Raw genomic sequence first — 26,235 nt, forward strand, 5'->3', positions numbered from 1 at the left:
CTCTCCCAGGCTGCAGTCACTCACTAACATATTGCTGCCTTGGATCATTCCCCCAGAGTCTGAACACATTACAGATGCTGGTACATTCAGTTAAATTCTAGGAATATGTAGCATACATTCAGAATACACTTTAATAGCTCTTGAGCGCTTGAAAAATATGGCAGCATATCAGGAGCCCCCACTTCTTCAAAGTGCAGCTTATTCAGTTAAGAACAGTTGCATGTGTTTCTCCCCCCCCCTTGAAAAAATAATATAGTTTTTAATTCTCAGATTAAGTTGATATCTTCATTTTAAGCTGTAGCTAGGATGGACAGCTATTTAAAATTTTGCCTTAAAATCCTAAAGGTGAGAATCTGCAGTTGAAACTTTAATGTTCTTTACACCAGTGGTGCTCAACCTTTTTGACCTTGAGGGCCAAGTGTCTGGGCTGGATTGTGCCCCATGTGCCAGGATTGAGCCCTGGGGCCCAGCAATGCCCTCTCCCTGCCCCTGCATGCCAGTGCACAGGCCCTGGGGCTGCCCGTGGCCTGGAAATTTGACAGCAAGGGATTGTTGTCACTGCTGTCCTGCCACCAAATTTCTTGACCCTTGGGGAACCCTATGGGGCAGATAATGCATAGCTGTGGGCTGGGGGTTGAGCAGCTCTGCTTTATACCATCTCATTGCTCAGCCCGCAGCACTAATTAGAAAAAGGAGCTTGACTACTATTAAATAAATAAAAATGCACCTATGAAGGGACATAGAGCACATATTCCATACCAGTATAGTATTAGTCCTGATATAGGCACTGATGTATCATTATCTCATTCTCTTCATTGAGAGATGCTGTTCACTGTGTAAAAGAACTGTTACCAATTTTTATACTACTTAACTCTTTTAAAAATAGCTATTGAAAGATGAATCTGACAGTAGAATGCAATATTGTATACCTTTACATAATTCTGCTTCTCAGTGGCTTGTTGTGTGACCTCAGACAATCAATTCATTTTCTTACTGTATCTCCTTGGGTATCGGGGTAATGGTTAAACTAACTCCGTGCGTATGTTGTTCTTACTGCTAGTTACTGCAAGCATTTTGAACAGAAAAGCCAAAGAGAAATGTCAAATATATGCTTATTAAGTAATCATGCTGCTATTTTATCAAACCCTTCATGGGATTTTCTTTCTCTTGTGCAGAGTATGATTTCTGAGTAACTCTAACCTCTACTGGACTTCTAACTTTTATTTTTGACTTCCATCTAATTCAGTCCCTATGTTAGGCTGTAGTATAGAGCCTGACATAAGGAGGGCTTCACATATCTACTTGCCATTTGAGTTAGATTTGTTAATTTGCCAGGAAAAGCTTCCAACTTGATTAGCATAAGTAGATTTAAGCCTTTTTTCTTAATTTTTCAAGTTCTTATGACTGCAAGGAGAACATTCCAAATATAACTGAATGTGAATAATGATGGCTTTGTCTTTCCAAAAATGCAGATAGATTACTGACTTTCATTTTCTACTGAAGCAGCAGTATAAAATTGACCAGACTTGGGGCAGTTTTCCTATTACTGTTCTGAGCCCTGTAAAATTGACCAGAATCATGTCAATTTATTTTTCTTGGAAAGCTTTTAAGGTAGCAACTATACTGTAGTTGCAGCTCAAGGATTTCACTGGTATAAAACCACCCTCACCAACTCCCAAATATGAATTTATCTTGTAAGTCTAGTTCTATGATCAATATTTACCAGTTTAATATTTTAAGTGTAATGTGGCAATAAAGTAGCTTTTGATCTAACTTCCTATATGAAATATGCCTTTATTTTTTTAAGTTACCACAGCAAAGTTCTATTCTTACTTGAAGCCTATTAAAAATGGAACGAAATCTGCATCATTATCTATTTTGTTTTATTATTGCAGAACTCTTTATTGTTTGGGCTTAAGAAAATAATTTATTCAATCTTACCAGCTAATAAATATGTTGTTACTTTTAGACTTCCTTTATATAATAATTTATCTTGATTACACTTTAATGGAAATATTTTTGACTTTGTGTATATCAAGGCTGACAGCTGTGTGAAGAAATACTTGCATTTCACTGGTAGCTTTCTGTTTTATAATACAGTCTAAACACTTTCACTTTTTTCTGCCTAGGTACTAAATTTACTTCAGTGAAAGTGCTTGAAACTAGCTGTTCTGTGAAAAATACATTCCTAGTCAACATTCATAACAGGTTATTTTAAATCTATTTTGGGGGGTTGTTCCCACCCATAGTGAAAGATGAAGGTTGCTTCCCACTATAAACTAAACTCTTCAGTTTTATTAGTCTAAATGCGAACTAACTTTATTTTTTTCCCCCCTCAGAATCTGGTTTATAAGAACACTTCTCATTTTCTTCTTTTCCAAAAGAACAGAAAAGAATAGTAAGTTTATTTCCAATCTTTTTTAAAAATGTGTGAAACTAATTAGGAGTGTGCTGCCTCACCTTTCTTTACTGGCTCTCAGCCAGGGTGCTGCCACTGCTGCAGCCAGTTGAAACTGTCCTGTGCATCATGTACATAGCTAGCTAACCCCTCACTCCTACTGTGAGAGATGCGGGGCCATTCTACCTGGCCAGTGTTGCAGTGCCACCTGTGCTATAGCCCTCTTGCTTGAGAACCACTGGTCTAGACATCTGGTTCATTTTCTCTCCTCTATCTTGCTGTTCTCTCTGACCTTTATAACACTTTCATGAAATCGCAATAAGGTACCTTCAGTTGGTTAAAAAATGTATCTATAGTGGTTATCAGTAGTTCATTGTCAAAATGGGAGGATGTTTCAAGTAGATCCATCAGGCATCTGGTTTGGACATGGCTCTAATCAGTATTTTCAGTAGTGACTTGTATGGTGGCATAAAGAGTCTGCTTATAAAACTCGTAGGTGACCAAACTGGGAGCACTTGCAAGACAGGACTCGAGAGACATTTCTTCAATTTATTCCGAGTTTCATTTTGTTGATTTCAGAGCAAGTGCAAGTTGTTAAACTTGGGAGAAATCAAATGCGCAACGTGAAAAAGGAGTGGCTGGCTAGGCAAGTAATGTTGCAGAAGAGCACCTGCAGAGGGTCTAGTGGACCACAAATTGAATGTGATACAAAAATGAAATGCTGTTTCAAACATGGCAAATCTCATTCGGGGAAGTCTTACCATGAATGAATTAAGTCAGTCACCATAGGTGGTAATTCTTCTGTACTTGGTCCTGATGAGGCCTCAGCTTGAGTACTGTCTGGTTTTGGCTACCACATTGTAATGAAGATGCAGACCTATTGGAAAGGGTTCTGAAGAGTTAGATGAATTGAGTGGCTTTGAGGAAATGGTGTGTGAAGAAACCTTGAAAAGGTTGAGTTTGTTTTTTGTCTAGCAAATACATGACTGGGGAAAGGGAAGAGTCGGTGGCATATTTAACTTTCCAGTATGTAAATATTTCTTTTACAAGGAGGAGGATAATCAATTGTTCATGTCAACTTCGGATATGAGGAATCTTAGTTTAATTTGCAGGTTAAGTGTTAAGAAAAGCTTTTTTAGTAAGAGTCATGCAGCACAAGAGCAAGTGACCTAGGGAGATCATATGATTATTAACTACATGGGAGGTTTTTTAAGATCAGGTGAGAGAAACCTCTGCCAGGGATTTATCCTGCAAGGAATGTGGACTGGGATAACCTCTTGAGGTTCATTTCAGCTTTCATTAACTTTTTGTAATGTTGCACCCTGCTTTTCAGCTGCTAAATTGAGTTGAGAGCCAAAGATGCATGATATTGTAGTCCGATGATATCATCAAGTGACAATTACTAGAAGTTAGAGGAAGGGCATTTGCACTATGAATTTATCTTGTGGATCATTCTTGCTCCCCTTTGCCATTCCTGTTGTACTAATCTATATATGTAAAAGTTTCTCATGTTTTAAAATTATTGCAGTACTCCATGGAGCTGCATTTGAAGCTTACATCATGGAGATGTACTTAAGTTGCATGCTGTGCAGAATGCAGCTGTTCCTTAAATAGTATAAGTCACTGTAATATAATATGGTAGTTGTTCAACTGCACTTGCACTACTGGTGCAGTTCAAGGTGCTAAATGTTTAGGGCTTCTAGAGAAGTTATCTACTACTGTCTATTCATCTACCATAGAAATTCCCTGTAGTTCATTGGAGGTCAGATGTAATTTGTATGACTAATACATTTCAAATGTGTCTAATTCTGGGAGTAACTGATACCAACTGGTCCAGCTAGTGGTGGTATTAGGTCTTGCAGCATATATTGTTGCTCTCCTTTGCGACTGAATAGTTGTTAGCTGTGTTTGTGTATATAATGTTAATTCTGTACATCTGCCTATTAAATACTAAGGAGTTTATTTTATAAATTAGAAGTAAAAATGGCTTGTTGCATCAAAGCAAAGACTTCTCAGCAGAGGTGTTATGCTTGAATGTTAACTGAATGTGCAAACTAGTATAAATTCCTTTTAGTTTTGAGAAATATTAAAGCTGTTCCAGGAGGCTTAAGTAACATAAAAAAAAATCTTGTTTTTCTCTCTCCATTTAATTGGGATGATCTAAATAATGGTTATGTAATTTGATCACTTCAATTTTATTTTTGCCTCTACTTTTCCCCAATGTTATGAGCTACATTTCTGGAAAAAATGGCACTAACAAAGTAATTTTGGAACCCACAAAATGAGATGTATAGAGGAAGAGGTTAGGTGCTAAACTTTCAATAGAGGAGGAATACAAGATGGTAAATACTCTCCTATATTTTTTCTACTTTAGTAAAATCCTTTATTCTATGAGTAGTATTCTACGAAGAAGGTAGCAAAGAATTGGTAGCATCAAGGGAATTCATTCCTTTACATTACTCGCTGGCTTATTACAGTGAGGTTTTTTTTCCCGAGTGCCAAATTGCTAACATTGACTTCCAGGAAAAATCCCACATGCATTTGACTTCATTTTTTTTTTCTTACAGAGATAACAGAGGTTAGGTGTTGTGCCTACTTAACTGTGTCCCTTCTCTTTGCTGTGAAATGACCTTCTGGTAGCAATAGCTTCTCTTATAAAACTGGAGTTTTGTTAGAGTTTGGAAATGTTGGAAGGGTGAAATATAGATTCAGATGTTAAGTTTGCAATTGATCTAGCATTTGAAACTAGTCTGTATAACATATTTCCTTGAAGTATATTAAAGCAGGTGAATTTGGGTCTAATACATGTATTAAAACTTGGATTTAAGGCTTTTCTGGTGAGTCAGACTCCTTTACAGTCTTGAGCAAACTTTGCCTGTTGTACTGATTTCAATATAGGTCAAAACAGGTCTTGTGTTAGAAGTAGTTTGCTTAATAAAGTTGTACGTTAAAAGCTTTTATAGTTGCATTGTCACTCCAGCTATACAGATAAAACTAAAAAATATAACTTTTATAAGAGACCTTATTGTCATTTAAGAATTTATATTATCAAAATATAAGATTTGCTGATATGTTGGTATGACTTGGGGCCAGCATATGAACATTTTCTGATCTCACATTTGGGAGGATGGATATTCAACCTACGTGTGCTGCAATTAGTATCATTTTTTAAATGTATAAAATGATCCAAATCTTCCTTTTCCTTTTTAAGGTGAAGCACTAGAAGAACTAAAATCCCAAAAGAAAAAAATAGTAAGTAAACTTTACTTCAAATAAAATTGTCCATTAAATCTTATTTTTATATATACTTCCTGCAGTTCTACTGATTGTTTACCTGTTACATAGCTTCAGAGTTTCATTTTTTTAACTCAGTTTTTGTTTTCATGCATTCACAATATAGTTTGAGTTCCCCTTCACCCCACCAAGAACCTGGTTAGAACTAGTTCTTGCATGTGAAAATCAGTCTTGTTCTTTTTTTTTTTTCATTTGGTTGAATCAAAGATCTTGGGGCTGTTGAATATACAAGCTTATCCTATTAAATGATGGATTGCAAAAACGAACTTTAACCTATTGGCATGCTAACTAAGCTTACCTTGTATGGTGAAAAGTGTCTGCTACCCTAGTACAAAAAAGCAAAACAAAACACATCCCCATGATTTAAAATACAGTACGCAATAGTTGTCTGTTAACTCTTTATTCAATAAGCATAATTAATATAATAAATAAAAACAAGGTTTTACAGGCAACTGTCACAGTTTTCCTTATAACCTAATATTTAACCCTGCTTTACAGAGATTATTTGTAATATTGCTACTGCTAGAGAAGTGATTACATTGATAGAAATATTATTTTCTGTGATGCGGGAAGGAAGGAGAAGAGGGACAGTAAACACTCTTTCAGAATATGGCATGAATAGGTATGATGGTACTTGCATTTTTAATTTCACTTCAGAAAAAATTCCTGGCTAGAATTAGCTAACTCCTTTACTCTTTCATCATGATTAGGCTGCACTGCAGCTAGACTCTTCAGTGAGCACCAGCAGACAAGAACAAACAGCTTAACAGAACAGATTTTGAAAGCTTGAGTTGTAAAACTTACTAAGTTCCATGCAGGAAGGATGATTTCCTGGAAACTGGAGGTGCATATCGTATCGGCACCAATGAAAGGACATTATTGTCACTCTGCTCTTTTTGGCTGATGTGGCTGATAATGTTGCCAATAAATGCCATGTGTATGCACGCAGCTGTAGCATGCACGTGCCCAGGAATGCAGCCTGGCAGCTTGTAGAGCAGCATCCAGCCGGTAAGTCCGTGGGGTAGGAAAGAGGCCCATGCGGTGAGGGAGGGAGTGGGGCTGGGGCAGGGCCAGGCACTGCCCAGCCGAGGGAGGCAGTGTGGGGGCAGCTCCTGCTGCTGCACATGCTTCTGGAGAAGGCATGGGTGGCGAGTGCCCATCATATCTGTGTGTGGGGTGAGGGTGGGCTGTCGCTGTGCACTCGTGTGCTGCACTGGGCTCTTCCTGGCAGCTATGCTAGGGACAGGGCAGGAGGCAGCGGACCTGGGAGGGGATACAGCAGGGACAGGTGCTGCCCTGATTGGGCAGGACAGGGTGAGGGATGGAGCAGTGTGGCTTTTCTGGGGGATATGGATCCCACCACTACACGTACTCCTGGGGGAGCCATGAGGGACATGTGTCCCCCAGATCTTCCAAATGGGGTTAGGAAGGGTTGCCACTGCGTGGTGGGGTGGGGGCCTGTGTCTGGCTCTTCCTGGCTTGGGGAAGGGGGCTGGGCTGGGCTGTGCTTGGGATGGGTAGCGGTGGTGCTGGGGTGAGGGGGACTATGGGGTGGGCTACAGCCACTCCAGAACTTGCTATATCTCCCCTCTCCCCCCAGTGCTGCTGCTGCCTGCCTGAAGTGCAGCCCTGGTCCATCCCCTGCACCAGGAAGAGCCTGGAGCCTGTCCTCACCCTGTGCACAGATCTGGGGGGCACCCCTGCCCCCCAGACAAGCCTCTTGCTACCCTGCCTTGCACCCCGCCCTGACTGAGCAGTGCCTGCCCCTTCCCCATCCCCACTCCCTCCTTCACTGCAGGGCCCTTGATCTGCTATCCTCCATGCCCCTTTGCTCCCCCTCCCCCCAGCAGACTTACTTACCAGCTAGATGTTGCTCTTCCAGCTGCCCAACTGGCCACGTGCATGCTGCGGCTGTGCACATGCACACAGCATTTATTGGCCAAAAAAGCTGATTTGCTGATGATGTCAATTTTCCTTTTATTGGTGCTTATACAATATGGACCGATTTATTGGTGCACCTCTAATTGTAATGTAGCCAGATTTGAACTATCTAGATGTTCATATGTGAAACCATTATGTTGAAAGAAGCTGAATCCCCTTCAAGCTCATGAAACACCAATGCAATTTATTTCCTGAAAGAAGAACTATTATGTGCCAACCAGCTTTCATGTATTATCTAGGTACAGATTCATATTGAGTACCATGCTGCAGTCCTATTTACATGGTAAGCCATGGATAGCTATGGTTAACTTATACATCAGACAGAAAAGCCTTTTCACCAAGTGCAGAAGGGGGAAAAAAAAGCAACCTCCTCTCCCCCCCCCCCCCCAAAAAAAAATCAACAAACCCCCAAAAAACCCCGTTCTTGGATTCTCAGCTGCTATTGCATATCAAAATAGAAACAGTGACTTAAGATCGTTGGGTTGTAATCTCCTCTGTATCCAAAAGGTGGGTAGGCAACTTCAGTTAAAGTAGAGGTTACCTTTGTTCTTACTAATACAGATGTGACTTTATTCACACTGGGCTTCAGCCAGCTAGTAAACACTGACAAAGCTGAGCAGCTACTTCCAAATGAAATGAAAGGAAGAGTCTATAGTGAACGTGTAGGGTTGATGTGATAACCCATTCCTTCCCTAACTAGAAGGGATGAGTAGGGCAGTGACCCCAAGCACCAGCAGCATCCTGCAGTGCTCTGCACTCCTGCTTTCTAGTGCTTGGCATTACCCCCTTCCTTCCCCACCAGTTCTTCAGTGCTTGACAGTATCTCTGTTCAGGGCATCAAAATTACTAGTCGTGCCTCTTCTCCTAACAGTCTCAAGTCTATGTTGACCAGGAGAAATGGTGTAATAGGGATTTGAGTACCACAGATAAGAGCCTGCTCGGGAGGTGAGAAGAGTCGACAGAACCCTTGAAGCTTTGTCAGAAAGAACAGCTGTTGCTTAGCCTCAGCTGAGGTAGTCGTGTGGATTTGGATCTCTAAGCAGCTAACTTGTGGGATAGATACTTCACCTGTCCTTTTTCATTGGGTCAGCCTGATATTATAGGTGATATACTGTGTCCTGACATTCTTTCAGTATTGTTTTTTCCCCATAAATCTGTTCATCTCCTGATGTGGTGAGTGAAGATCTAGAAAATGTTAATGAAACATTTCCTTTGAAAACGCATCCCTATGAGAAGGATGGAAAGTATATGATTTAAATCATTAAAGACAAATTAAAGATTAGTTAAAGGCAAAACAAAGGGGATTACTCTCTCCTTAATCACAGGACAAGCCCATCTTTTTTTTTGTGTTGGAATAGATTTTGCAGCTTCTGCTGGTCCATCTTGGACGCTAAAAACTCTTCATCTGTTAGTGAAGATGTCAAAGCATAAATCAAATTTTGTACTCATGGGAGAGTTCAGGAAATTAAGTACATTAAAACCCAAGTAGAGGATATACTGAGATTTTGCAAGTAGGAGTGAGGGAAAACTTCACCTGTCATTTTTTTTCAGAACTTAGGAAGATTTGAGTTTACTTTGGCCCAGTTATCAATGTACTATATACCTGTCCTAAAAAACATGCAAACCAAAAAACATTTACTGTCAATACAGGTAAAAATAGAAGAGGCTTGTCAAGATCTGGGCTTAAAATCCTTGACTAGATTATGATAACACTTCACTGGCAGTCATCAGTAATACAATATCCCTTGTAACTTGTGTAAGGGAGAGAATAGCATAATTTTAAAGGGTGGGAGGGAGATGATACTTAAGTCTCTTATTTATTCATTGTGGTGCTTTGTTACATCTTTACGGTATACTCTGTTTAAATGTCTAGCCTCAGCACTGAAATAATGCCAAACCAGTGCGCACTGAACACAGCACTGTGGTATTAGCAGCACTAAGACCAGCTAAGTTCCATTAGTTTCAGAGGCTTCTATTGGTCAGTTTCAGGTTTACTATTAGATTTTGACAATGATGGGAACGGATCAATTTCCTTCCCTTTTGTCCTTTCAGGTGCCAATTTATAATGCTTCTAAATGGTGTGATTACATTACAAAAGTGATGTCAGAGAATGCTCTAAATTCATTAAAGTTCATGGACTTAAACACCATTTATCTGTATATTTGTTGTTTCAGTGTAAGCTATAAGCAAAACATTGGTGGTGTTTCTTATGTTAAGTGTTTGAGCAAACAATGAACTTATCCAAAATGCATATAAATAGATTATACAAAACTGAAATTGCAAACCTTTCGAAAAACTGAAGTAGACTGGATTGCACCAACCACGATATCATCCTTAAAAAATCACTAACTCTTAAATTGAATCATCTTCTCCCTGCTTTCCAAGCAGACGATAGACTCCTACCTTGCCTTAATTTCGGCCAGGACAGTGTTTGGTAAGCACGCATTACAATGCATTTCCTGTAACTGAAATTTGTGTTGCCTCTGAGGCTTGTCAGTACAGTTGAGAAAACTGTCCTCTGTTCCCCACAAATCCTCATGTATTTGTTGCAGTTTAAGTAGTGATTTTTTTTTTTTTCTTTTTCGCCCATGCTTCTATCTTTTTAGTTTGGCTATTGTAAATATTAAAAGAGCTAGTTCTGTTCAGACATACTTTAGGAAAATTAGATTTCATAGACATTAGGGCTGGAAGGGACCTTGGAAGATCGAGTCCAGCCCGCTGCCCGAAGGGCAGGAAGTCAGCTGGGGTCATAGGATCTCAGCAAGGTAAGCATCCAATTTTTTTCTTGAAGGTGTTCAATGTAGGTGCTTGAACCACCTTTGATGGCAGGCTATTCCAGACCTTGGGGGCTCGGACAGTAAAGAAATTCTTCCTTATGTCCAGCCTGAAATGGTCTTGCAGTAGTTTATAACTGTTTGACCTCGTCATCCCTTGGGGCTCTCTGGTGAACAAATGTTCCCCCAGATACCGGTGGTCACTCCTGATAAACTTATAGGTGGCCATCAGATCACCCACCCCTGAGCCTGTGCTTTTCCAAGCTAAAGAGCCCCATGGCTCTCAGCCTGTTGTCATAAAGTCCATTTTCCTGACCTCTGATCATGCACGTGGCTCTTCTCTGGACTCTCTCAAGCTTCTCCGCAAACTTTTTGAATTGTGGGGCCCAAAACTGGATGCAGTACTCCAGCTGCAGCTTCATCTAGGCTGAGTACAAGGGAAAAATGATATCCCGGGATTTGCTTGAGAAGCATCTATAGATGCAAGCCAGTGTTTTGGTCACTTTACTAGCTGCAGCATCGCACTGCAGGCTCATGTTCATCTTGTGGTCAATGATGACCCTCAAGTCTCTTTCTTTCGTAGTGCTAGCCAGCATAGCACTGCCAAGCCTATAAAGATGCTTCAGGTTTTTCCTCCCAAGGTGGAGGACCTTGCATTTTTCAGTGTTAAACACCATCAGGTTCTTGTCTGCCCATTTGCTGAGCTTGTCCAGGTCAGCCTGGATTGCCCTCCTGTCTTCTGGTGTGGATGCTTTGCCCCAGAGTTTTGTGTCATCGGCGAACTTGGCCAGTCCACTTCTGACTCCAGTGTCCACATCATTAATGAAGATGTTGAACAATATGGCTCCAAGGACAGAGCCTTGGGGGACCCCACTGGTCACAGGGCACCATGACAGTTGACTTCCGTCAATTACTACCCTCTGGGTCCGACCACGGAGCCAATTTCCCAGCCAGCGGCTCGTGGTGGATCCAAGGCCACAGTTGGCCAGTTTCGCCAAGAGGTGATCATGGGATACCAGATCGAAGGCTTTTTTGAAGTCAAGATATATGACATCAATCTCTTCTCCCTTGTCCAGGTGATAGGTCACCTGGTTGTAGAAGGAAATGAGATTGGTCCTGCAAGACCTACCTGCAACAAACCCGTGCTGGCTATCCCTCAGGATTTTGGCATCGGCCAGTCCATTAAGGATGTCCTCTTTAATAAACTTGTCTAAGATCTTCCCCGGGATGGAAGTCAGGCTGATGGGCCTATAGTTTGCCGGATCCACTTTCCTCCCTTTCTTGAAGACAGGCACCACATTGGCCTTCTTCCAGTCTTCGGGCACTACACCAGAGTACCAGGAGTTTTCAAAGATCCATGCCAGAGGCTGGGCTATGATGTTCGCCAGCTCCTTGAGTACCCTGGGGTGTAGATTGTCAGGGCCGGATGACTTGAAGGTATCCAGCCTCTCAAGGTGTTCCTTCACGAGGTCAGTATTGATGGAGGGCAGGGGATCTCCCTCACCTGGACTTCCCTGCCCTGTAGTGGGCATGGGCGTCCCATAGGACTGATGAAAGACCGACGCAAAGTACCCATTTAATAGGTTGGCTTTTTCCTGGGCGTCAGTTGTCCCATCTGGTTCAGCAGGGGTCCGATGTTGCCCTTGCTTTTCCTCCGGCTCCCCACATACCTGAAAAAGGACTTTTTATTGTCCTTGATGCTCAAAGCTAGTTGGAGTTCGGTTGCAGCCTTAGGACATGCACTTATGCATGGGAGTTAGGGGTACAGCCTCTGAATTGGAACTTCCTAGACCTGGGTTTCTGGGACAGAAGTTACACACAAACTGGTTTAAGTGACCAGAAACTGGTTTAAACCTGTAACAGAATAGAAGTTCAGTGCACATAAACCAGTTTCAGCCATTTTGCAATTGGTTTAAGATGAGCCTGGTTGAAAGTAGTATGAGACTTAACTGATTTAGGTCAACCTGGTTTATGCAACTTCTGTCCCAGACCGTTTCAAGCTAAATCACAGTCCCTCAGCATCCCAGCATTTTGCAGCTCTAGGCTTGGCTGTGCTGTCTGCTCCAGAGAGCAGGGCTGGTCCAGACCTTCTGCTCCCTAGGTGGAGCAGTGAGAGCTGGCTCGCAAACCTCTGCTGGAGTCTGGGGCCAGGAGGGGGATTAAACTTCCCTTTCCCCAAGTACAGAGCTGACCTGCCCTGCTTATTTAGTGCTGGCTGCAACTGTGAACTACAAATCCCAGAGGCACTTGAAAGCAGGAAGAAGTGATGAGCAGCCCTGTAGAGTCCTACAGCTGTGAGTTCTGACTGCAAACCCCAGAGACCTTGGCGGTACGAGGAAGAGGAAGCGAAGACATAGCCCGTGCTGGCTATGTGCCAGAGAGCCATGCTCTATTGCCCCCCCAGCTTCTGGCTTGAGCCACTGTCGGCATGTGGCTGCATTTCCTGAATTAAAAGTGGAGGTCTGTTCATTTGCTTATTGGTTCAATCTTTGCAGCTTAGACTAACCTGCAAAGACTGAATTAATTCAGCCATGCCCTTTTTGACTGTCTGTACTTACCCTAGGAGGCTGCAACAGAGGAACAGTTGGGTGGGGAGAGGGGACAACACTAAACTTGTTTAACCATAATTATATGTTAATGCAAGAATGAAATTTAGCTCTCTAATTGATCAAGTAGCTTAAATAAGGAGTCCTACATACAGACAAGGTCTGGTCCTAAGCAGTAGTATGTAGTTGTCTTAAGCTTCTTTATTTGCTGTCTCTCAAATTTCTATCTTTTTTTTAGTTTTTCACTGAGGTATAGAAGATATGCTCACACTTTGGGACACATAGTTGTACTTAAAGTGGTCAGCCTTAAAATTAACAAGTTTTAATCCTTAAAGTAATTACCTTATTGCCAGCATTCCAGGCTTTTCCCATACCAGTCATATATTTCTCTATCTTGAAATTTGCACTGTTACCTAATCTTGCACGTTTAAACAAAAATAGTTAACATTTTTAGTAAGGGCTACTGTGTGGGATTAATCTTGGCTAGATAGAGCATATTTAAATTTATAGCTACTGGTTCACAATCTAAAAAATTGACATTCGACATTTACTAATTCATTAAAGTGAGCTTTAATTTGAGATATTTTCTACCTGCTTAATAAAATGTCAGCATAAGAAGCTAGATAAGTTCACTACACTGTTTGCTCAGCTCTAGTCAGACCATTATTTGGTACTTACCCAAGTTCAAGATGACTTTGAATTTTAAGATGCACCCCCTCCCATAATTAGATTCCATGCATGGAAAATTATAACATTGTATCCATGTATAGAATCTAATTATTGGAGGGTGATATTAAATTGATTACCCCTGGTTTTCCTCCCGCCCCTCTGCTGTAGGGGAGTAGACAGCAGTAGGCAAGGTAACCCTTGCCCCATGCTGCCTCCTGTTCCCCTCGCAGTACCCATGTGCCCTGGCACCTTCTTTCTCCTCCCTCCATGGTTCCTGTATGTCTTGGAACATGGTGCCTATGACTGCATCCTGCCACCTGCCCTACTTCCCTCCCTCCTACCTCTGTTCCCCACCCCCTGGCACCCTGTGACCTTGGGCACAGAGCACATGTTTGCTCTGGCCCCTGCCTGGCCATGTAGCAGTAGTTGTGGCAGCTTTCAGCCCTAGAGTTGGAGCAGGAGCCAGGCTGGAGCTGCTACTGCTGCAAACAGTGTGGCAAGGTAGGGGTAGAAAAGATCATGTGCTTTGTGCCCTGGGCTGGAACTAGAGGGCAAGTAGCAGCAGTAAGTAGGTGGCTGGGGCAGACAGGTGCTGTGGTTCCAACTCTGGCCCCTATCCTGGGTTGGGGCCAGAGTCAGAGCCACTTGCCCTCCTGCAGCTTGTCCTTGAATCTGAGATGAGGGTCCCATCCTGAATTTGAATAAATACAGTCCATTTTTGGCCTTGTATACTCCCTTAGTTCATAGTGGAAGTTAACAATAGCTGTATTAACCCGTATCTGTTATATAAAAGATCTGAGTTTGCCTTTCTGTGGGTACAATTGTTCCTCACACTGACCTACTTGGAGCAATTCTGATAGGATGAAGTGCGAGTTTTTCACATGGTGCCAGTTCTTCAAACTTCCAGCAGCTAAATCACATTTAAAATTAGTTTAAAATGCTTTACTAATATGACTGTTCCATACATATAATTGATATAGTTACTACAGGAATTCCATTTGATTGCCAGTTGAAAAAGTGGCAATCCATGCAATTATACATGGAAGAGAATGTGGTCCATGAGACTAACCGCACCTTAAGAGACAATCTAGTGAAATAGTTTCAAAATCCCTGTTTGAGTGGTATCAAGGTATACAGATATTTCCCTTAGTCTTGTGAGCTGGATACTTGCTGTGTAAACTAGCTTACAGTAAGCTGCATATTAATCTTTGGCAGAAAGTGGTAAATATTTCATATGGAATTTATGAATCCTTCTAAAAATATAGCATTATGTACACAGGTCAAGAAAAGTCACAAAATTGCTGTTTATAAACTAGTGGTCAGTACTAGTTTAACTGTATTTGTGGTTCAGTCTCAGCCTGAGTGAACAGTACAAAAGTCAACATGTTGATGTGTATTTATAAATGAATTATCAATGGCTGTGCTATACCAGTTTTACTGATAATGGATTTCCAAAAAATGAAATTTCAGATTTTACAAATTTTAAGCCCTTGTGCTTGCATTCATTTTCTCAAGCAGTAAATGATACCTTATACGTATTCCCATTCACATTTCCATTAATGAAAAGAGAAGGTCAGAAGTCTTAATTTCTGAGTAAACACATTTGAAGAAATCGTGGATCCTTTAATACCTAGAAAAAAGCTAAATAAGTTGAGAGTGACTGTTCTTACTTAATCCTGTGTATTCTAACATGATTCCAGTATTGGAGAAATCTAAAAAGTAAAGTATAATAGGGCTGTGTGAAGCTTCGCTAGCTGATTCGAGTCAGAGATTTGGCCCAATTTCAGGGACAGAATCTCCGACTCCAAATTGAATTGGGAGATCAATTAAAAGCTCCAAATCTATTTCAACTATCCAAATCGATTAGGAAAAGCTTTGGAAAAGATTCAGCTGCTTTGGAGATTTGGCCATAGACTAAACAGGCAGCTGACACAGCTGCCTGCAGCTGGTAAGTCTGTTGGGGTTGGGGGAGGGAGGGAGGGATTGGGTCCGGGGCTGGGACAAGCTGCCCAGCCGGGGGGTGGGGCACGTTACTTGGTGAGGGGGTGTGTGGGAGGGGGGCATGGGAGCGGGGGCTCTACCCTGCTGCTGCTTGTTCTGCCAGTGTGTGTGGGGATGGAGGGGGTGGGATGTGGGCATGGCTCACTCCATGTGGAAGGGGGCAAGCAGCAGCAGGTCATAGCCTCTGTTCCCAGCGCTCCCGGACCTACATCCCGCACTCCCTGTGCCGGCAGGGGCAAGTGGCACCAGGGCATAGCCCTCTTGGCTCCCCCTGCCAGGGCAGAGGCAGGCACAGCCAGAGGAGCTGCGGGAGAAGCCTCCATGGCTGCCCTGGCCAGCCCTGCCTCCCTGTACTTTTATGTATAGGAAAAAAAAAAGCCCCGCACTCATGGGTTCTGGCAGCAGTGATTGGGGCCTCTGGGCATTTGTATATACATAGTAGTGATTCGGATTGGCTGGGCAGGGCAGGGCAGCCATGGGGGCTTTTCCTGTGGCTCCCCCAGCTGTGCCTGCCTCTGCCCTGGCAGGGGGAGCCACGGGGGCTATGCCCTGCTGCTGCTTGTCCAGGTTGGGGGGGAGGTTCCTGCCACGAGTGGCCAGAGGCCCCAATCACCACTGCTGCAGCCTGTGAGTGCAGGGCTTTTTATTTTTATATAAATATATAAAGTGCCAGAAGGCTTGGCCTGGTAGGGGATGAGGCTGGGCATGGCAGCCATGGGGGCTTCTCCTGCAGCTTCCCCTGCCTGGGGAGAGGCAGCCACAGCCAGAGTAGCCGCAGGAGAACATACAGCCACCCGGCTGTGCGTGCCTTTCCCCAGCTGATCCGAATTGCTGAATCTTCCCAAATCTTCCAAAGCCGATTTGGCTGAATTGATTCAGGACAGTGATCTGAATCTCTGAATTGAATCACTGTCTTCCAAATCAGCCGAATCCAAATCTGAATTGAATACTTCCCTATTGGCACAGGCCTAGAGTATAATTGGTCACCATGTTCAACTGCTGGTTAAGTTTAACTTTTTATCGCCAGTAACATATTTGCGTTTTGCTGGAATACTAAAATGCAGAAAAGGTGAGAGCCAGAAATAACTACCACGCCACTTGGTATGAAATTACTGAATGAGAGAGGTGGACTTTAAGAAAATGTCAAGTTATTTGAAGGGGGAATCTCATTTCTGAGTTCAAGACCCCTGGCACATATTACATTTAAAGTGTGATTAATACTATACGTGCAGACAATTTAGGGTGCCATAAAATGGCAAACCAACTGCAAATGTAGTCCAAAAATATGTGGAATATTTGTGGCTTGTTTGCCTAGCACCATAGACTGAATATGTAGCATGTTACTGATGCTAACAATTAACTGATTGTCAGCATTAGCATTGGGATGGGGGTTGGCATCGAGACTGGGACAGCCCAAGTCTCAGTGCTGAAAAATGGTCTGCCAGGGGGGAGTAGGTTGCAAGGTTCCCAGCTCCCCCTCTACCAGGAACCTGCTCAGCAGCCTTTCCTGCCTTGTCCTTCAACCCTTGTAGAGGGTTGCAGGACAAGGCATTGTAAAATGTTGGGTTGCAGAGAGCCCTGGGGGAGCCAGTCAACCCAGCAGCTACCTGGGAGCTGTGGAGCAAGGAGTTTGATAATGTCTTGCACTTCTAAAGGCAAGTCACTTTTTTAGACATCCCCAGCCATGAGGACCCCAGTATAGGGGAGAGGGTCTCTGATCTTGGGATGCAAGGATGTCTAAAAATCATGTATGTATCTGGGCTGCACGTGCGGTTTTTAAAAGTCCCAATAGATCAGGGAGCTTTTCCCTTATCCCAGGGTCCTGGCAGTTTGGAACCTTTTAAAATGTGTATGCAGTCCAGCTGAGGATATGGTTTTTAGATGTCCACCGGGTTCCTGGGAAAGGCTCCCTTGTCATGGAGTCCTTGCAGAGAGCCCATGAGTTGGCAGATGTTAACTCAGGCGGGAATGGATAACTTCCTTCCCCAACTCAGCACTTACAAGCACATGCCCTGTGCTCTCTATTAGCAGTAGTGTGATTGGAGTCAGATCCCTGATTCCAGTAATAGTGCCTCCTGCGCACATGTTGGGATTGGGGATTGGATCTCAGTAAGGCATTAACTGAACCTCTTCCTGCCCCAATATCTAAAGTAATATTTTACATCTCAAAATAGAGTTCTGGGTTTATAGTCTATTAAAACTGTGTTAAGATGTTTCATAGCTATTTCATGTTATCTGTGGGCAACAGTTAAATCTAAAAACAAAATTACAAAAATAATCATTGTCTCCTCTCGTTGAAAAGGGATAGGAATGGGCTTTTGCTATTTGTATATTTTTGTTGGAGCTGTGGAAGTCCAGGTACTCCGAAGACGAGGAGACTTGAAAAAGTCTTCACCTCTTTCCACCCTCTTTACAGTAATATACAGCTGTTAGCTTCATGTTGCTATGCCAATGCTTCTAGCAAGTGAGACTGAAGACCAGATCCACAAAGTTGTTTGGGTATCTGACTCCCATTGATAGCTACCTCCAAGGCTAGAGACAGAAATCACGTATATATACATGATTGGAAACTGGTTCAAATCTGTAACACCATAGTAGTTTAAATGCACATTTACCACTTTTCAAGGTTTAAAATGAACCTTGGATGTATGTAGTTTCAGACTTAACTGATTCAGGTTAAATTAGTTTATTGAACTTCTGTCCCAGATCCCTTCTGGATTGAAGTTTAACTTGTGGTCCCTCAGCATCCCAAGGTGCTTTGCACTTCCCCCCACAACCCCCCCTCACCCCGCCATAAAATCCCCCAGCTTCTGGCCTGGGCCACTGCAGGCATGTGGCTGCATTTCCAGAATCAAAAGTGAATGTCTGCTTACTTGCTTATCAGTTCAGTGTATGCAGCTTAGACTAACCTGTGAAGAATGAATCAATTCAGACTTGGGCTTTTTGACTGTCTGTACTTGGTCCAAATGTCTTACGGGTGAATAAGCCTGCTTTACTGAGTGGAGAGTCTGTTCTGCTACTAAAAGAAAATAAATATCTCATTATGCCCTGTGTGCAGCAGGACAGAGCTGAAAGGTGAAGAAGTAATGTGCTGGTACTAATAGCTCAAATAGCCAGGACCATTTTACAAGAAAACTAAACCAGTAGTGGAATCTGTTCCTGAAGCAAATAGAGGGGACAGAAGCCTTCCTAAAAGACTTCTTTTTCTTGACTTTCTGGCTTTCCTGCATGGGTACCAAGGCTGTGCAAACGCAACCCCCACACCTTTGTACATTAGAACCTGGATAGTCAGCTGGGTTGAGTTCCTTACCTGCCAAGATGGGGATTGAGAAGTAGTTGAGGTTGTATATAGCTTCAGTAAATAGTTGTATGGGACTGCTAAGGTCCTTCAGGAGTTGGAGTGGCTTTTATTTCAAAAGATGCCACTTCTCTGATCAGCTGGTGAGACTGCTAATGAGTTTTGCCTGAATGGCGAAGCAGTACCCTTCAAAGTAAAAAACAAAAACAAAAAAAACCTCAGCACACAGCTGAACAGATTGTTCTTAATTTGGGAAGCCACTGCAATTTGGGCTGTGAACCAATGGGATATGGATGATTTGGGTTATACTGTACTTTAGTTTCACAGCTCTAGAGTTGTGGGGAAGCCAGATCTGAATGAGTTTTCTTCTGGTCCTCTCTCTTTCCCTAGGAAGACTGAGGATGTAATTAAGTTTGTGTGTCAGGCCTTAATTTCTGGTCTAGCTAAAGATAGAATAACCCAACATCCTCACAACAAACGCTGTCCCCAATGTTCTGCTCAAATTTGACTTTGGAGAATTGCTTTTTATTGTCCTAATCATTCCTGGTAGTTTGTTGTCCCTAATGGGCGGTCTCATTTCATTTTCTGTCTGAGACCGCTGCTAGTGTTTGTATGAGCTGTTAAGCAGTTCTGTTGTGAATGATACTGGGTTTTATTTACATGCATTCTGGGATCTTTCTGGATGAGGATACACTATATAAACATGTTTTCTTATCACTGAATATCAGATAAGAAACCTAAAGTTTCAGCAGTCCCATGCTACCCATGGGGTAGTGGTCTTGATATCTGAGTCACATGTCAATAAATTTCTGAACAAATAAATAATAGCTTGGGAGAACTTGAATTATTTGGCCTCTGACAACTGTAGCTTCTGGCAGCATGGGGAGGGGTTTATCATGTTTTTTGTTTTCAACTGCAGTTGCTTTGTCTGTTAATTTCTACTAGCCATAAAATAGAAATGATTTCCATAAATGGAACATGCTTAAGTTGCCAGGGTTAAGCTTTTCTTACCATGGAATGGGATCAAATAGGAGAGTTACAGTGGATCATCTGTGATGTTCTCAGAAGCAGTAAACAGCATTCCTCTTAACATGGTGCAATTGTTTGTCCCCTAAGTTTCCAACTATTTAACCAAACAGTTAAACTTTTGTGTGAAATGGTTTAAAATGAAATATGACCCTTGGTTGGCATATCTCAGCGAGAAGGTTCTTCATAAGATTCTGTAAAATATCTTATTTTAACTGAACATATTAGCTATTTCTCATAACTATGAATATCTGTTGTAAAGTTTAAACTTCTTCTGATGTTAGCTATTAACCACTAAAATGATACTTTACTAGTGATTACTTTTTTAATTAAGTGCATGTATTAGCTATAAAGCCACTTGAGTGCATTGTAAATAAAATGCTGTAATAATGAAATGTTTTAATTACAATCCCTAAAGTATGCATAGTATTCCATATTTTTTATTTAAATTCTTAACATGTTCACTTTTTTCAGAAAAGCCATTTGAAGCTAACTGTAAAGATGGAATTCTAGCCTTAAGTCATTTGAGCAAATTCCATGGCTGTTCTCCAGTTAGTGAGTTTTCACAGCATTTGCAGCAAGCTAATTGCTTCTGCTAATAAATAATCTAAAATCGATGCTGACAGCAGTTAATTGGCACAGAGACTTTATTCTGTAAAGCACTTGGCTAACGACCTTCTTTAAATTAATAGCATTAAGTGCTATGAGGAAATAAATCTGAGGAATTGCCTGTCATTTGCTTGTCATGTCTAATAACTTCCAATAATGATGGCTGATAGATTTTTGCACATTCCATTATTGAAGTTGGTGCATGTAATTATTTTCCTCATTATATGTAAACAATTAGCAATATTTGGTGTTTCCTTGCAATAAAGCTGTTAAGTACAAATAACATATTAGAGGTTAGAAACAATTTTAAAGCTAAATTTCTTTTCCTTTTAATGCAGCAAATCGAAAAGTGCGCACACAGTAATGCCCCATTTGAATAAGGTTTACACTTCTGCAATTTTAATGTAATGCCTATAAACAGAAAAAATAGACTTCTTAACAGTATTTCAAAGTTTATCTTGTGTGAAACCTTTTTGTTTTTAGCTTGAAGAAGTAATGGAAAAGGAAACTTACAAGACTGCTAAGCTTATTCTTGAGAGGTTTGATCCAGAATCCAAGAAGGCAAAGGTAGGAATTTTGAGTCAATGCTAATTTTTATAAAATACACCGTGAAGAAAAGCACTTTTATAATACTAATGTCACTAATTGACAGGAGGTTGAACTGCCATCTGAAGGAGCATCTACAACCCCAAGACCTGGACAAGGTAAGAACTTTATGAAGTTGCAGCTCTTTATGAAAGATTTATACCAGAGAGTTCCACCACAAGGGTTGGTTTATAATAGAACCTGTACCCTAGACTGCTTCTCAACTTCTTAGAGATGGGAGGATTAGCATTAGGTTTTGTCTCTAAGTTCTTTATTTGATAGTTAGTAAATATATTTGAGAAATGAAGAATGATGCTTCTTTTGGTCAGGTGGATGTTTTTAACTAGTTAATGTTGATGCAGTGAGAATCTGGTTCCAGAATACATTGATGTCAAGACACGTTGTGGGTGACCAGGTCCAGGGTTTGAGAAGCTGACCAGGGTTGGGTGGAACAAGCAGATTCCAGGAATAGGCCAGTTAGAAGCCTAGGAGGTCAGTCTGCAGGCTGGGATTTGAGGGCAGGCTGTCAGGAAGCCAAAAAGGATCAGGTAGAGCACAGAGTCAAGCAACAAGCTAAGCTGAGAACCTGAGAGGTCCAGCAGAGAATGGGCAGAGGCACAAGCCACAAGGAACAGTGGGGTAGTCTAGATAGGGGTTACATTCTGTTGCCCGGGGTGTTTCCTTCTCTGGCTCAGGGGTTTATATGGGAGGGAGGGAGTTATCAGCTGATCCTGGCTGGACTTTGCCAGTGGCAGAGAGTAGGCAGGTTTCTGGCCACCTATGCCCAGCCTGAATGGTCAGCTGGAGAGGTGGCAGACTGAGATGAGCAACTGATCTAGACAGGCTCAGGTCCCAGACTTGAAATCATGGCTTCACAATTCTTTGAGACCTTTCTTCAGAAAACTGGATTGTTGTCAACAGTCTCATTTGAATGTGTATTCAAGGATGGAGGCTTTTTTAACAATTCCTATTTTTCTTCAGTTAGTCAAAACTTTGAGGCTAACCCTTTTATTGGGTTTTTTGTGGCTTTTTGGTGGTTGTTTCTTTAGGCGGGGGAGAGGGTGCAGGTATGTAGGAGAAAATAACAAAAGCTTGTGCAGAAATCAGTGGAATATTTTATAGAGCACTAAAACCTCAAACTTAAAAGCATTTTGTATGATTATAGTTGAAGATAGATTACCCAGAAAATAATGTTTACAGTCAATTTAAGAACTAGTTTGCCTTTAACACAAGTCAGTCCAATAGCTGATAGTGTGCATTACAAGACACTGGAACCTGAGACAGGATTTTCAGCAGGACTCAAGTTTCTAATGGAGCATGTGTTAGTTGGCAACTTGTGTACATCTTTCATGTTCGCATGACAGCCTCGGACTTTTTTGAGAGAACAGAAGGCTCATACTTAATTAAATCACTGTTTCCTTCCCATTGTTTCCCATGCTTCTATGTGATCTCTTGGGTTTAGTAAGAGGAAAAGATGGACCTACCTGAGCTAATTTTAAAATCATTTGGGTTACTTTAAAATTATTTAGTTTCTGCTTCTGGCAAACAATATTGAATGTCTGTAGAATCATTATAATTTACTATCGAAGTTGTTGCTGTAACTTTTTCAGTTGAATGAAACCTGTACTTCCTGTTACTTGTGCTCAGCTTTCTACACTTGACATTGACACGGCAGGGTATTAACATTTTTATGACAAGATAGTATAGTGGTCTCGCAATCCTGCTTCCTTGGTTTTCTGATATGCTGGGCCCAGGAGTATTTCTTCTCTGCAAACTATGGTCCTTTCCCCCACTATTTTGCTGTCCTGTTCATAATTTTTTTTATCTCTTCATCTCTCTCTCTCGCTCTCTTTTTTTAAGACCAAAATGCACCCTTTGGATCTCTTATCTACTGGCACACAGCAGTTTCATCAGGGGGTTCTTGTAGCCAAGGCGCAGTGGCAAAATCCTTAACATGTCTCACTATCTCTCTAGAAGGGGAAGTTCCAAGTCCTTCTCTGGAGTCATGGTAATGAGTATCCTCAGTTCACTTACCTTCAAATGAATATCAAGTCATTTGTACTAGGAAGGCAAAGGCAGCTGGTTTTGATGCTAGCCACATTGCTCCCCTATGTACTATTTATTGGCTTTAGAAATGTGTGCCTTAATCATGCTAGCCCAATGGGCTGTTAAGCACAGGTGGACCTTTTGACTTGATCTTGATTCTTGTAGCATTTACAACATCTGGGCAAGTTGGAGCCTCTCGTACCCTTTAATTGTCATGATTCTTTCACTTAGATCAGGGCTGACCAACATCTGAGCAGCTGTCAGCTGCATTGCCCCTGGACTGCAGACCAGATGGTCCCCAGGGAAAATGGCAGGAAGCAAATCCTTGGAGGAGGGAGGGGGAGCCTGGTGACCCCAGTGGCCTCAGGTATGAGGGAGCAATGGTAGCAGCAGGAGTTAGGGGGTAGAGAGAGGCCCCAAAGACCAGGGGGAGCAGTGACTTAAACCCTTGGGGAGAAGTGCAGGGGGCTGAGGAGGTAAAGGCTGTGGGAGCCTGTGGGCCTTGAGTTAACTATGAGTGAGACGGTAGGCCTGTGTGAATAGGGAAGTATTTGATTCGGATTCAGCCGATTTGGAGGACAGTGATTTGATTCGGATCATTGTCCTGAATTGATTCAGGGAGATCTGGATCGGAGAGGCAGGCGCAGCTGGGATGCTGCATGTTCTCTCATGGCTCCTGCTGTGCCTGCCTCTCCCTGGGCAGGGGGAGCCATGGGAGAAGCCCCCATGGCTGCCCTGCCCGGCCCCATCTCCCGCCTGGCCCCAGCCTAGTCCTGGCACTTTTTTTAATTAAAAGGTGGGGGGGGGAAAGCCCTGCACTCACTGGTTACAGGAGTTGCGTTGGGGCCTCTGGGCACTTGTGGCAGAGCCCCCACTGTGCAGCGCGGGGCAGCAGGGATCGCCCCCCCAACTGGCACCCATGTGGCAGCTGCCCCATGGTGTGGGTGCAGTGCAGCTTGGCAGGGTGTCGTATGCTGCCTGGGAGCTGGGGCCTCTGGGGCTGAGCAGTGCAGGTCTCCAGCTGACACGTGGAGCCACCCCAGCTCCCAGGCAAATCAAACCGGCAGCTGGGGAAGCAGCCAGGAGCTGGAGGAATGTTCAGGTTCCTGAACATTCCCTCAGCTCCCAGTTCGATTTCTCCAGCTACCCAGTCTTTCCTCCAGCTCTCTGCTCGCTTCCCCCAGCTCTTCCTGAGGGGCATGGGCCTCTGGATGATGCGGGATGGATGATGGCAGTGGCTCTAGGCTATTTCCCCAGCTGGTAGCAGCAACCTGCTGAAACCCTGCAAGCAGATCTGGGGACCATGCCCCCCAAGGAAGAGCTGGCAGAATGATCACAGAGCTGGGGAATCTAACCGGGAGCTCCGGCTGACAGGTGGAGCTATCCCAGCTCCCAGACAGTGTGCAGTGCCCTGCCGAGATGTGCTGCACCTGCGCCATGGGGCAGCTGCTGTGCGGGTGCCAGGCCCGGGGGGGGGGGAGACACGATCCCCACTGCACAGGAGGGCTCTGCCACGTGCACCCAGAGGCCCTAATTGCCATTGCTACAGCCGGTGAGTGTGGGGATTTAAAAAAAAAAGTGTCAAGACTAGGCTGGGGCCAGGTGGGGGATGGGGCTGGGCAGCACAGCCATGGGGGCTTCTCCTGCATCTCGTTTGGCTGTGCCTGCTTCTGCCCCAGCAGGGGGAGCTGTGGGGGCTCTGCCCTGCTGCCGCGCCTGCATCCTGTACCTCCCCTTCCCCCTCCCCAAGTAACTCCCCCTCCGCCCTGGCTGGGCAGCTTGTCCCAGCCCCAATCCTTCCCTCCTTCCCCTACCCCAACAGAATTACCAGCTAGGGGCAACTGTCAGCTCTCTGTTTAGTCTATGTCCGAATCTCCTAATTGGCCGAATCTTTTTCCGAAGTTTTTCCAAACTGATTTGGATGCTTCGAATCGATTTCAGAGATTTTACATGGTCTTCTGATTGGATTCGGAGATTCGGTCTGTGAATCGGGCCAAATCTCCTCCAAATCGAATTGGCTACTGAAGCTTCACACTGCCCCATTGGACAGCTCTGAGTTCACTTAACAGTTGCGCAAGAACTATGTTGAAAAGTCAAGTAATTATGAGGAGAGAACAAACTGCCCAGAAATGTGGTCCTCAGCTCTCTAAGCTTTGTGGCCCAAACTGCTGTAAGAAAATTGGATTGGTGGTATATCAATTTAATATGACATCGGATTAACGACATGTAGTCAGTCTGTGAGCCTAACTTTCTTGTAGAAAACCAGGGTGCGTTTTTTAGTAGGCATGCAGCTCATTTCATGTTATGAGTTAACAGTATGCTTCTTTGCTTGTTGCTCAAGGGTCAAAATATTTTTCTGGATTTTTTTTTTCCTATGAAGAACCATTCATTTTTTTCCAGTGACAGCAGTTCTAATTAACTTCAGCTAAAAGTTTAATTAAATGAGGCCATTGGCAGTGGATGTATTTAGGATCCTGATACATTTTGAGTGAGCTTGTTGCACCTTAAATTTATATATAAAACTTTAACTACTTCTCCTGAACCTGTACTAAAGGTGATATAATGGTAGGCGCATGCTGTAGAAACTTGGAAGTTAGTTAAGGTAACCCCTCTCCAGCCATGTTCATAGAATCATAGAAAATTAGGGTTGAAAAAGGATCTCTGGTAGTCATCTAGCGCAATCCCCTGCTCAAAGCAAGGACCATCCCCAGCTATCATCCCAGCCAAGTTAAATGTTGCAAAGTTGCCTGCCTTTGGCTACCCGGATTCTCATGTGTACATGTACTTTTATATGGCATAAAGTAGCATGCTTATGCATCATTCTTGCAGTGCTCCAAGGTAGGGTAAAAGCTTGGTCTCAGCATGTGGTATCTTTCATGAACTGATCTTAACTTTTGGTGAAAAGGATGCAGCATACAGTGAAAATGATACCTTATTTGATGGGGTCATATTAATAGTTCAAGACACTGTGTGCAAAGCAATACCTTTGTGGTTTCTGCATTCACATATTTTTTTTGGTGCTAATATGGCAAATTTTGCTCCCCCAAA

At 42.9% G+C, this 26,235-nt stretch overlaps 1 protein-coding gene across 5 annotated transcripts in view; it reads left to right on the top strand.

The window, feature by feature from the left end:
• Positions 1 to 26,235, top strand: part of LNPK (lunapark, ER junction formation factor) — a 64,740-nt gene that overhangs the window by 9,667 nt on the left and 28,838 nt on the right. For all 5 annotated transcript variants that reach the window (XM_019480566.2, XM_019480565.2, XM_019480568.2 and 2 more), the window contains exons 5-8: positions 2,340 to 2,398; positions 5,610 to 5,650; positions 21,040 to 21,123; positions 21,209 to 21,260. In XM_019480566.2, the coding sequence (XP_019336111.1) occupies positions 2,340 to 2,398; positions 5,610 to 5,650; positions 21,040 to 21,123; positions 21,209 to 21,260 (236 nt within the window). The remainder of the gene's footprint in view (positions 1 to 2,339; positions 2,399 to 5,609; positions 5,651 to 21,039; positions 21,124 to 21,208; positions 21,261 to 26,235) is intronic.

The sequence above is a fragment of the Alligator mississippiensis genome, chromosome 4 (assembly GCF_030867095.1).
Source record: "Alligator mississippiensis isolate rAllMis1 chromosome 4, rAllMis1, whole genome shotgun sequence".
Classification (NCBI taxonomy): Eukaryota; Metazoa; Chordata; order Crocodylia; family Alligatoridae; genus Alligator; species Alligator mississippiensis.